Genomic DNA, 13,231 nt, shown 5'->3' with positions numbered 1-13,231 from the left:
TGCTCCGCAACAGGAGAGGCCGCAAGAGTGAGAGGTCCGCGCACAGCGATGAGGAGTGGCCCCCACTTGCCGCAGCTGGAGAAAGCCCTCGCACAGAAACGAAGACCCAACACAGCCATAAATAAATAAATAAATAAATTTTAAAAAAAAATTAAAAACTTCTGTGCATCAAAGGACACTATCAATAGAATGCAAAGGCAACCCATGGAAAGGGAGAAAATATTTGCAAACCATATATCTGACAAGAGACTGATATCCAGAATACATAAAGAATTTCTTTTTTCTTTTTTTTTTAAATTAATTAATTTATTTATTATTTTTGGCTGTGTTGGGTCTTCGTTTCTGTGCGAGGGCTTTCTCTAGTTGTGGAGAGCGGGGGCCGCTCTTCATTGCAGTGTGCGGGCCTCTCACTGTCGGGCCTCTCTTGTTGCAGAGCACAAGCACCAGACGCGCAGGCTCAGTAGTTGTGGTTCATGGGCCCAGTTGCTCCGCGGCATGTGGGATCTTCCCAGACCAGGGCTCGAACTCGTGTCCCCTGCATTGGCAGGCAGATTCTCAACCACTGCGCCACCAGGGAAGCCCAAGAATTTCTAAAACTCAACAACAACACAACCCAATTTAAAAATCCGCAAAGGACTTGAATAGACATTTCTCCAAGGAAGATACACAAATGGCCAATAAACACATGAAAAGATACTCAACACCACTAGTTATCAGGGGAATGCAAATCAAAAATCACAATGAGATACACTTCACACCCACAGGAACGGTTATGATTGAGAAGAAATAGAAAATAACAAATGCTGGCGAGGCTATGGAGAAATTCGAACCTTTGTGTATCACTGATGGGAACGTAAAATGGTGTGGCTGCTGTGGAAAAAGGTATATGATTCCTCAAAATATGAAAAATAGAATTACCATATGATCCAGCAATCCTACTTCTGAGTATATACCCTAAAGAAGTGAAAGCAGGTTCTCAAATATTTCTGCACCCATGTTCACAGCAGCATTATTCATAGTAGTCAAAAGGTGGAGGATGCAAGTGTCCATCAATGGATAAATGGATAAAGAAAATGTAGTATATATATACGATGGAAGACTGAATTTGGTCTTTAAAAAAAGGAAGGAAATTTTGATACATGCCATGACATGGAAGAACCTTGCGGATATTAGGCCAAGTAAAAAAGCCAGTCACAAAAGCACAAATAGTGTATAATTCCTCTCATATGACGTTCCTAGAGTAGACACAGAAAGTAGAATGGTGATTTCCAGGGGTTGGGAAGAGGAGGGAATGAGGAATTATTGTTTAAAGAGTACAGAGTTTCAGTTGGAGAAGATGAAGGAGTTCTGGAGATGGCTGGCGGTGATGGTGGTTGTACAGCAATGTGAATGTACTTAATGCCACAGAACTGTAGACTTTAAAAATGGTTAAAATGGTAAATTTTATGTTACATATATTTTCCCACAATTTTTTTTTAAAAAGCAAAATGGAGAAAGACCCCAAGGGAATTTCAGGTTGAAGTAGGCGAGGGGTTTTATATGCTAAAGTCACAGCAGCCCCAACAAAAAGATCTTAATATTTCATTATAAATATCTGAATCTCCTAAACCAAGACTTCTTTACTGCACTGCAGTTCACCAAGCTTAGATACAACCTAATGCAAAACCTCACTTTGCAGCATAAACCAAGTTAGGGCAAAAGAGATGATTAACCACATGGGATTCAGTGTTTGGTTTTTCATTTCTAGCTGTAGTCTTAAGAGATTAGGGAACAGCAACTATTAGAATAATATGTAATGTTCCCAGGCATTGGGGAAATGATATTATAGCAGCCTCATTTTGGTGCTTTGTTTTAATCTGCATAATGCTTTTCATTCTCTGTAATGGGAGATCTGCAGGGTCTGATTAACAGAAGAAAGGTCATTACTGATAAATTCTGAACCCGGGGATAATCTGAGCCTGCCTGCCACTTTAGAGCAGACAACTGGACTAGAAGATTATGTTCGTGTACTCCTTGCTACTCAAGAGCCATCTGCCCAATGCCTCTGCTTCTATCATTAGTCACTTTAGTCCATATTTACTTTTCACTAGACTAAGCTGCATCTTTCAGCTGAAGTGCTTGGCATCAAACTGCTCCCCCTCTCAACTCGTCAGTATCCATTCTGATAAGAGAGCTGTGACTAAGAGGCAAATTTTGTAGCCCAAACAGGTGCATGGGCAAAGGGATTTGGGGGGATTTTGCCTGGCTGAGACCTTCCATTCCCTTCCCAACTCTAACTCTGTGGCCATCAACAGTGGCCTTGATTACTGCCTGAGGGTGTTCTGTACCCCCCACCCCGTGACAGTCAGAATTCTATACACAGCCCACTCCAAAGGGTGTTATTCTCAGTGAACCCCCGTATCCAGAGGGTGCTGAGAGATTTTCTTGTTCCTTAGAGTCCCCAGCAGAGTGTACATTTAAAGCATTCCTTTTTTTTTTTTTTTTTGAGGGAGTATTTTTTAGGATGAAGGAAAATAGCTACATAAGCACATAAGCAGGAGGGAGGAGCACACCTCAGCATCGGAACAAAAAGACCACTGGAGCAGACAGGGGGACAAGAGGCAAACTCACTAGGTGAACAATTAAGAGACTTACAAAGAAATGCACTAAATTCTCATTCCAAACCCCAGACTTGTCACTAACCCCAGCAGTATCTAAAAAGGCATTCTCAAAGACAAACTAAACTTTAGCTTAATGCATTCCAAATAAAAGGAAAAATTAATATATTAACCATAGAGTAATATCATAGATCAAACTTTATCCACCTTAAGAAAATTACAGATCAGGAGAAAAACCTATTCACAGTCATTCAGCCACTATTTCTGTGAGCAACAAGAGAAAAGGATTGTGAACTTGGTGCTAATAAAATGCTCATTAAGTGAAAAGCAATAAGATGTTAACCTGAAGAGATTCATTAAGGGCTTCAAATTACTTACCTTGAAAGTTCTTTGGTTAGATGAAGGTCAGATTTTAGTCTAACATTTTTCTTTTTCTCTTTTGACTAATTAGGTTAATAGTCAGCAGACATCTTCCCTAAAGTACAGGACCTCACTGGGGTAGCCTGCTAAGTGGTGACAGGAAATATTTAGCATAGAAGTCTCCAAGCAAAACTTCTAAAATGTTTTCCTTCCATCCCTGTGCATAGTCCCTCAGGTTATTTTTCCTTTGGGGATCAGTAGATATGTGAAGGCAGCTGAAGTAATAATTATACCAAGTGGAATTTTAAAGGTGGAGCAATACTATTTTATTTTTCTTGTGGCAAAGCAATGGAACAACCCTCTGATGGGGAGTAACAAACATAGGGCCCTGTATGTTAATGACATCAGGTGTTTCAATAAAAATAGTAGTTTCTAAGCAGCTGCATTTTAAGAATCTCTCTGAAGGATCAAACAGGAAGAGAGGACAAATTGTTTAAACACAAATAACTTTGACAGTTAAAGAACTAGCATGACTAAGCCACGAAAGACAAGTAAAAAGCAAACAGACTGACGAGCAAATTTAGGCCTCCAAGCAAGTAGAAGTACTTTTAATTTTCACTGTCACAATCTAAACTCCAAAAAAAGGAAAGGTCTGCAGCCTTTCTGCTGCTTTTCACTGTTGGTGAGATACTGTTAGGGTTGCCATTGCATGCACTGCGTTCCAGAAGATCCCAAAGACATAACTTGTAGCTGTCATCAACTGGCAAACCGGTCTCGGAGGCCCTCCCAGCTGTTAGGTATCTGAAAATTTCACACGCAACCCAATCCCTTGCCGTGATTATCAAAGAACATACATACTACAGGAGAGGTGGCTAAGAGTTTGTTCACTCTGCCTTAGAGATCCTTTCCAGGGGGTTTCCCTGGTGGTCCAGTGGTTAAGATTCTGCACTTCCACTGAAGGGGTTTGATCCCTGGTTGGGGAAGTTCCGCATGCCATGAAGTGCAGCCAAATTTAAAAGGAAGGAAGGAAGGGAGGAAGGAAGGGAGGGAGGGAGGGAGGGAGGAAAGAAAGAAAGAAAGGAAGGAAGGAAGGAAGGAAGGAAGGAAGGAAGGAAGGAAGGAAGAAAGGAAGAAAGGAAGAAAGAAAGAAAGAAAAGAAAATCCTTTCCAGGTGTGGGATCAACAAAGGAAAGAAAGAAATCCTTTCCAGGTGTGGGATCAACACAACATTTACAAACAATATAAGTAAATGTTGCATACCATCACAACTTTACTACTAAGCCTTTATACACTCTGTCCTTGATAATCAATTTGGTGGCCAGAAGTTAAATATCCCATAGTACCCCTGGGAGACCCACAGGTCCAATTTTCTGACAGTCTCTTGTTTTCTAAACCACCCAAAGTTAACAGTGTCATGGATGTACAACACAAGGCTCTTAAGAAGCAAAGCTGGGCTTCCCTGGTGGCACAGTGGTTGGGAGTCTGCCTGCCAATGCAGGGGACACGGGTTCAAGCCCTGGTCTGGGAGGATCCCACATGCCGCGGAGCAACTAAGCCCGTGAGCCACAACTACCGAGCCTGCGCGTCTGGAGCCTGTGCTCCGCAACGGGAGAGGCCGCGACAGTGAGAGGCCTGCGCACCGCGATGAAGAGTGGCCCCCGCTCGCCACAACTGGAGAAAGCCCTCGCACAGAAACGAAGACCCAACACAGCCAAAAATAAATAAATAAATTAATTAATTTTTTTAAAAAAAAGAAGAAGCAAAGCTACAACTTTGTAGCTTTGGAGCATAAGGAGCATAAGGCAGCACTCATTACCATCGGCTCAGTGGAATGCTGACTTCTTAGGCATACCACTTATTTGCCCTCAGCTAAGAGAATACTAACTCGGAGAAAAGAATACTCCTTGGAACACCCTTATTCAAAGCAACACAGCCTACCTACAAAGAAAAGCAAAACATCTTTTACAGGTAACATTTTAACATTTATAGAAGGGATAAATGAAGACACACTTAGGAAACATTCTAAGGAAGGCTCAGAATGCTAAACCAGAAAAATGGTATGGCAATTCCTCAAAATATTAAACATAAGATTACCATACAATCCATCAATTCCACTTCTGGGTATATTCGCAAAAGAAGTGAAAGCAGGAACTGAACAGATATTTGTACACCCGTGTACAAATAACCAAAACCACAACAACCAAAAGGTGGAAGCAATCCACTTGGGGTTTCATCAGTGATGAATGGATAAACAAAATGTGGCATATACATAAAATGGAATATTAGGGCTTCCCTGGTGGCGCAGTGGTTAAGACTCTGCCTGTCAATGCAGGAGACACGGGTTCGAGCCCTGGTCCGGGAAGCATGCCGTGGAGCAACTAAGTCTGTGCACCACAACTACTGAGCCCGTGTGCCACAACTACTGAAGCCGGCACGCCTAGAGCCCGTGCTCCGCAACAAGAGAAGCCACCACAATGAGAAGCCCACGCACCGCAACAAAGAGTAGCCCCCGCTCGCCGCAACTAGAGAAAGCCCATGTGCAGCAACAAAGACCCAATGCAGCCATAAATGAATGAATGAATGAATGAATAAATAAATAAACAGGAATATTATTCAGCCTAAAAAGGAAGGAAATTCTGACACATGCTACAATAGGGATGAACCGTACAGACATTACGCTAAATGAAATGACCAGTATTTTATAGTTCATGAAATACTTTAACATACGTTACATTATATGTAATTCTCACAACCACTTCCCTGTAAAACAATTGATATCATCATGACCTCCATTTTATAGATAGTGGAAAGAGGTCCAGAGATGCTAAATAACTTGCTCAAGATCATATATTAAGTGGTAGAGACAAAAATTAAAAACCCAGTTTCTCTAACTCAAATTTCCATGCCCATGTCCCTTTCAATACATCATACTGAGTTTTCTGTGTACCTCCATAGTAGCCTTTGATGTAACACTATAGAAGGAGGTGTTACTATATAAAAGAAAGAGCCCTGGACTTGGGAATTAGAAGACCTATGTTTAATTCTCCACTTTGCCACACAACAATTGTGGGACTTTCTGCAATTCAAATATCCTTAAAACTCAGTTTCCTCATTGGTAAAAAGTATATTTTTTAAAAGTTTATAATACATGCTATAGAGTTTGACGACTGAAGAAGATAGCAGTTTAAGAAGGAGCAGCAACAAGTTTAGCACTTATTAAGTGAAAATAAATGTTAAAAAGGAAAAAAGTAAACTTTTGCAGGCTCAGCATCACCAGTATTTCCCCCTGATCTGGCTTGAGGGTGATAAGTGATATTCTAACACATCCTTCCAGTAATCTCTTGAAAAAACTGACTGGATCTTTGATACTTTTTACATATACTCCAAGTCTAATTCATTAGCAACAGTGAGGATGATATAATTACTCTCTGCAGCAAGTTCATCAAAGAAGTTTGAGAAAATGAAAATGGAGGTATAGGTAGGCCTGATAGAGACCTACAAAGAGAAGGAAGAGGTCATGGTTATCTACTCAAAGCTCAGGCCAGTCGTTTCTGGGCTATTCAGAAAAAGGACAGGCCAATAGCTTAAATCAGCTGTTTGATGGCCCTTGGGAAGAATGACAGCAGCCAAGCCAGAAGCCACTGAAAGGAAAAGCAACAAAGTAGGAGATAAAGCAAGCATAAAGGATTGTGATCAAGGGAACAGGCCCCAGATGAAAAGGAACTGCCTGGAAAGCCTAAGTAAATACATGAATAAATAAACACAACATAAATTATACCCATATGCACTTCATACTGTTGCCTGGAATCTGGTGTTTCTTTCAAACACTCACATTTGTCATATTGCCCTTGGGTCACAAAGGGATATTTGGGAGAAAGCAGTTTGTAATTCCTGAATCCTACAGAAAATCACACTTATCATAAGGCCTTACTATAGTATCTGGCTTATTTGCTCGATGCAGTTATGTATTTAGTTGTGAGATTTATAAAACCGTGTTTACTACAAAATGTCTCTGGGGTCAGGTAAGGCAGATCAACCTTCAATACCTTCAAAACAATCTTGTTAGCACATCTCACCCCCATGCTCCCTCATCCCAGCCCTCCCAACACACACATTTCACACTTTTTCTTTTGTTCCCAGATTTGCCAAACATTAGTAAATCACTGCAGGGACAGGACATTTTACCTTAAAAAAAAACCAAAAGGGCAAGAAAAGAAAGATATAGGAACAAACACAATCCCAGCTCTGTCACAAATTAGAATCTATACCAAGTTGTAAATGTGCATTACTATTACTGGAAATGTCTGGCAAGGCTTACATCTGGAGCTAAATCAAGTTTCCCCATCTGTTGGGTTTGCCTCTTCTACTCAATGTTAATTTTTCAATTGTTTGCAAGAGCAATATAATAACTGTTGAGAAAATGAAAAATGATAGGCACAAAGGGAGCAAGGAATGTAAGAAAAGCCAGCTTTAGGTTTCATAATACTGAAGGCACATTCTCTCCATTTACAAACAGCTCACTCCTGTGAGTGTGTGCTATTTCCTCAAAACCCTAAACCAACTCCATGTCTGACTCAATTTTATCCAATACATACAGCACTCTATAATTGCCTTGCTGTTTCATAAGAAACCTAAAATGACTTAGCCCCATGAGCTCCATTTGGCTCTGTTTACCACAAATAGAAATAGCCATGTAAAGCAAAACGTCAAAGTTCCAGATCCCCATGAGTCATTCATTCAACTCTTGGAGAATGACAGAAAAAATTGCCACAGAACAGCTTTCAGATGACCTATACACAGAAAACACTTTGGCAACAAAGATGCTGAAAAGGGCTTCCAACCACCTCTTGGTAAGAAAATTCAGAGAAGAGCAAACACTGTGAGCTATTTCAATATGACAAAATGAAAGTCACATGCATTCCTGCTTTTCTTGATCAAATATGACAATTTCTTCCACTCCTACAGACATCAGGGCTTAAAATAGTGGTGCTGTTCAACACACTCCACTTAGAAAGGTACAATAAACCTCAGGATGAGCCAAGGAACTCTGAAAGAGATAAACCCTCATTCCTCACCTGATATTAACCAATGCGTGGGTCACCTTGCTAGCTGCTTCTTTCCACTGGCCTGCATTCGTAGAAAGCCTCAGGACTGTAAAAAAGGAAAGAACAAAGATGTGTCAGACCCCTGGTATAAAACACAAATATGAGGAATGAAGACACATCGCAGAATATCACTATTAGAATAACCAAATGGAGCCTGTGCCAATCTTCTATTTAAGACATCTTCATCTAGGGAAAAAACATAAGGGCTTATTCTCAACTATCTTTACCGCACACTTTTTCCTCTTTTTTTCACTTTCTATCAAAATATTCTACTCCTCCTCTGCCTTGGGTTCCCCTCTCTCCACTCCCTGCTAACAGGTTTCCATACTCAGTTTTTGCATTCATTTAAAATCTACACTGGGGTGGTGATGGGTCACCTGATTGCCACATTTATCATTTCCCTAATGGTTGGGGCTGATTTAGTGGAACTGGCCAGCTGAGTAAGTGCCCCCTCCTGCTCCACATACAGTGTGTCTTTCTCCTGAAGGTCTAAGCTGGGCCAAACAGGACAAATAACCTTGCAAGATAGAGGATGGTCATGTTTCAATCAAGGAGTAACCTGTTTTAGCTCCTCTGACTTAACTGTGTGACCTGCAACATGAATCAACAGGAATATTCTTCCCTTCTCTGACCAATGTCTCTTTTCCACCCTTACTCACAGGAGAAGGAATGATGGAAATACAGATCATCATATCCTCTATCAGCTATGAGCTTTATGGTCACACATTACAGTACCTACACTATTTTAGAAAAGAGACAAACCAGCACAAGTGCTCCTTGAAAGAGCAAGCATATGGTGGGCACTCCAAGCATATGTTTTTAACAAATGAATAACTAATATGAGCTAAACATGTAGAGAGTTTACTATGTGTCAGAAATTGGACAGAGGTTATATGCAATACAGCATACGTATGAGACTCAGAGGAGACAAATAATTAATTGATCAAGTTCATTCACAGAGTTGTAGGTAATGGAGCTAGAATTTAAACCTGGAGGGAATGGTTCTACAGCCTGTACTTACACAGTGAGTGGTTAAGAGTGTGAACTCTGAAGCCAACTGTCAGAGTCCCAGTCCAGCCCCTGCCACTTACTAGAGAATAATACCAATACTTACATGAAAGGATAATCACGAAAATCAAATAGTTACAGATAAAGCCTTAGATCAGTGCATGGCACATAGTAAATGTTATATAAGTATTAGCTATTATGAATTTAAGTAGACTTGTCTCCCAAACAAATAAAAGAATGTACCTGAGACTTTCTCAAAGGTTGGAAGTCAGAGCCTAAGTAACATTAAGAAATGTGTAATCAATCTGCATAGGAACTTTACATCTGAGTACCATCACTACCTACTCCTGACCAGTATTCCTCTAGCAAGAAGAGTAGTAGCAGCAGTTCTACTAGAGGGAGGGCCTATAACTGTAATAGGGAAAGAAAGTTCATCTGGCTGCTCTGCATCTATTCTAGCAATACTTCATTTTTATAAATTCATGCAATTTTATGAAAGAGAACATGGAAGCCTTAATAAAACATTATCAGAGTGCTGCTTTTCTAATTTACAAGATTTAGTGAACGGAACTTGGTATAGTTTCAAGTTAGCGCTCTACAGTCTGAACTCAGGTTTCACCCAGTGTTTGTGCAAATTTATTCACGTAATGAACAAAATTGTTTCAAGCAGGTCAGATGTATTTTTTTCAACTCAATTGCAAAAACTGTTTAGATGCATCTGTTTTTCACTAGACCCTCCACTAAATCATAAATTCTCTGATGGTGAGGACCTAACACTTACGGAATTGAGCTGAATTTTACTCTCCTTACCTCAGAGAGGTATTTAACTCTGTCCCTGTATTATTTCTCTATTAACATGCTGTCAGTTCTGTTCTTAGTGAACAAGCACCCAGATAACCTCATCACTGCATTTCCCTTGGAAATGCCATAGGCTTTTACATTCTTTTCTAAGTTACCAAATTTAAACACAAAATTATCTCAAAATGCCCTAAATGCCTCAAGCTAAGGTTACCATTTATGTAGTAAATTATGGTACACAAAAATAGCATGCTATGTGGCCATTAAAGAAAGAGAGTTAAGTAATAGCAAAAACTGGAAACCGTAATTTCCGTGAAAAGAAGGAAGGGTTAAATAAACTACATCCATACTATGCAAAAAAAAGAGAGAGGGGCTTCCCTGGTGGCGCAGTGGTTGAGAATCTGCCTGCCAACGCAGGGGACACGGGTTTGAGCCCTGGTCTGGGAAGATCCCACATGCCGCGGAGCAACTGGGCCCATGAGCCACAACTACTGAGCCTGCGCGTCTGGAGCCTGTGCTCTGCAACAAGAGAGGCCGCAACAGAGGCCCGCGCACCGCGATGAAGAGTGGCCCCCGCTTGCCGCAACTAGAGAAAGCCCTCGCACAGAAACAAAGACCCAACACAGCCAAAAATAAATAAATAAATTTATTTTTAAAAAAAAATTAAAAAAAAAAAAGAGAGAGAGGGAGAGAGAGAAAGAGACCTAAGAAAATGACAAAAAAATAGGAAAATGTTCTGACAGTTTAAAAAAACACGAAATAGGAAAACATGATTACAACTATGTAAAGCTATGCATACAAGTAGACTAATATACAACTATGAAAACAGTGGTCATACTAGAAAGGAGAGATTGTAAAATTTTTTTTACCTTGCTTTTTCTTTTCTAATTATCTTTTTTTTTTTTTAATGGAAAAAACAGCTCAAAATATGGTATCATTTATGGTTCAGGGCAGCTTGTGTCGAGGTCCTTCCTATTCAGTGGATATCACTGCAATAAATTAATGCCATAGGAATATTAAATGTGTGCCTTTATCAAAAAAGTCTCAGTGAGGCTTCCTCTTCTAGCCATGATGGAGTATCAAGACATAATTAACCTTCCTACCTTAAACAATAGAAAACTGAACAAAATATATGAAACAAGAGTTTTCAGACACTGGACAACAGGTATACAGAACTGTGATCCCTGAAGAAGGAAAACAAACAAAGTGAACCCTACGATTATCCCAGCTTACTATGTGAAAAAGTTTCTAGCCTACAGGGCAGGGAGGAGGAACTTAAACAGAATCCAGAAGTCATGCCAAGCCAAAGACATAGACATGAGCAACTGGACAGGCCAAGGCACCTAGAATTTGTGGGGTAGAGTACTGTAGAGGAGGGAGTTTGACAGGGAACTATGGAAGTTTGTAGAGGGGTCCTCTTACATCTTTTGCTGAGCACCAATCTTCACACAGGGAAGAGGAAACTACCCAAAGCTGGCGGTGAAGAACCACTGGAAAAGAGAAGAAATTGTGGAGCTCATGGAAGGCTCCACAAATAAAATAATTTGCGTTTCTACCAGCAAGAGTGGCAAAACCTACTAATACATGGGTTATCAGGTAGAGTCTGCAGATGGGTACTGCATTATTAGTAATGGGGCCAAATTAGCCCATAATAAAAGTTGCTCTCTACCTTCCCTAACAACCCTTAAAAGCAAACCCTAAAAGGATGAAACTGATGCCACACAACATAACGGCATTCCAGAACAAAGTCCAACACCATATAAAGAAACATAAGAAAATCAAGCACTTACAACATTAACATTACAATGTTATAAATCCAATTTTAAAATTACCAGCATTCAAAGAAGTAGAAAAAAATATGACCCATAAGCAGGAGAAAAATCAGTCAATAGAAACAGATCTAGACATGAAGAGAGATGATGGAATTAGCAGAAAAGGACATTAAAACAGCTATTGTAAATATGCTCCATATGCTCAGGAAGATTGAGGAAAATATAAACATGATGAGGAAAGAAATGAACATATTAAAAAAAAGAAGTCTAAATAGAACTTCTAGGGAAGAAAATGCTTTATGAAACAAAAAAATACACTAGGATGAAATGAACTGAGATTAATGAGATTAACAGCATATTAAAAAAAATACAGAAGAAAAGATCAGTGAATTTGAAGACTGAGGAATAGAAACTATCTAAAATGAAAGACAGGGACTTCCCTGGTGGCACAGTGGTTAAGAATCCACCTGCCAACACAGGGGACACAGGTTCAAGCCCTGGTCCAGGAAGATCCCACATGCTGCGGAGGAACTAAGCCCGCGAGCCACAACTACTGAGCCTGCATGCCACAACTACTGAAGCCCATGCGCCTAGAGCCCGTGTTCTGCAACAAGAGAAGCCACCACAATGAGAAGCCCGTGCACCACAACGAAGAGTAGCCCCTGCTCACCACAACTAGAGAAAGCCCGCGCGAAGACCCAACGAAGACCCAGTGCAGCCAAAAATAAATAGTATAAATAAATAAAATAAAATGAAAGAGAAAAGACCAAAAAAAAATGGAAAGAAAGGAAAAAATACCCACAGAGCTTTAGTGACCTATGGGACACTGTCAAGAGGTCTAATATATATATAATTGAAGTTCCAAAACAAGAAAAGAGGAGAGGGGACAGAAAAATATTTGAAGAAATTAACAGCCAAAACTTCTCCACATTTGATGAAAACTAGAAATCCACAGATCCAAGAAGCTCAAGAGACTCCAGGAAAAATAAAGAAAACCATGTTAAGGCACATGATAAACTACTGAAAATCAGCAATAAAGAGAAAATGTTAAAAGCATGCAGAGAAAAAAGATATATTATACAGAGAAATGAAGCTAAGAATGACAGTAGACTTCTCATCAGGAACTATGCAAGCCAGAAAACAACAAAATGACATTTTTTTTAAGTATTGAAAGAAAAATTCTATATTCAGCAAAAATGTCTTTAAAAACTGAAGGTGGAAAAAAAAAAAAAAAAAAAAAACTGAAGGTGAGACTCCACTTCCAGTGTGGCAGAGTAAGCCTACTTCAGCCTCTCCTGCTGATTACAGTTAAAAATCCTGTATAAAATATAAAAAGTACAACCTGAGGGCTCTGAAAATTAAACAAAAGCAGACAGATTATAGAGGGGAGTCAAAATTTGGAGAAACACCCACAAAAGTGGGTTTCCAGGGTTTCTTTTTTCCTATTTTTCTCTTGCAGGTTTGCCTCAAGATCCAGACAGTCACAGAGATGCATGATAGAGGAGTTGGGTGGATGGCTAAAACTTCAATAGAAACCTCATCTTTCTGTAGACAGAAACCAGGAAAAGGGGCTTCTGCTGCCCAGAGAACA

The 13,231-nt window shown here is 40.0% G+C and overlaps 1 protein-coding gene across 10 annotated transcripts in view; it reads right to left on the bottom strand.

The window, feature by feature from the left end:
• The window catches only part of ARMH3 (armadillo like helical domain containing 3), a 178,373-nt gene that overhangs the window by 71,294 nt on the left and 93,848 nt on the right, over nucleotides 1-13,231 (bottom strand). For all 10 annotated transcript variants that reach the window (XM_007187298.2, XM_007187295.2, XM_007187296.2 and 7 more), the window contains one exon: nucleotides 8,033-8,108. In XM_007187298.2, the coding sequence (XP_007187360.1) occupies nucleotides 8,033-8,108 (76 nt within the window). The remainder of the gene's footprint in view (nucleotides 1-8,032; nucleotides 8,109-13,231) is intronic.

This window comes from Balaenoptera acutorostrata, chromosome 16 (assembly GCF_949987535.1).
Source record: "Balaenoptera acutorostrata chromosome 16, mBalAcu1.1, whole genome shotgun sequence".
NCBI lineage: Eukaryota > Metazoa > Chordata > Mammalia > Artiodactyla > Balaenopteridae > Balaenoptera > Balaenoptera acutorostrata.
Note: the sequence above shows the minus strand (reverse complement) of the source record. Positions and strands in the feature narration are given on the sequence as shown.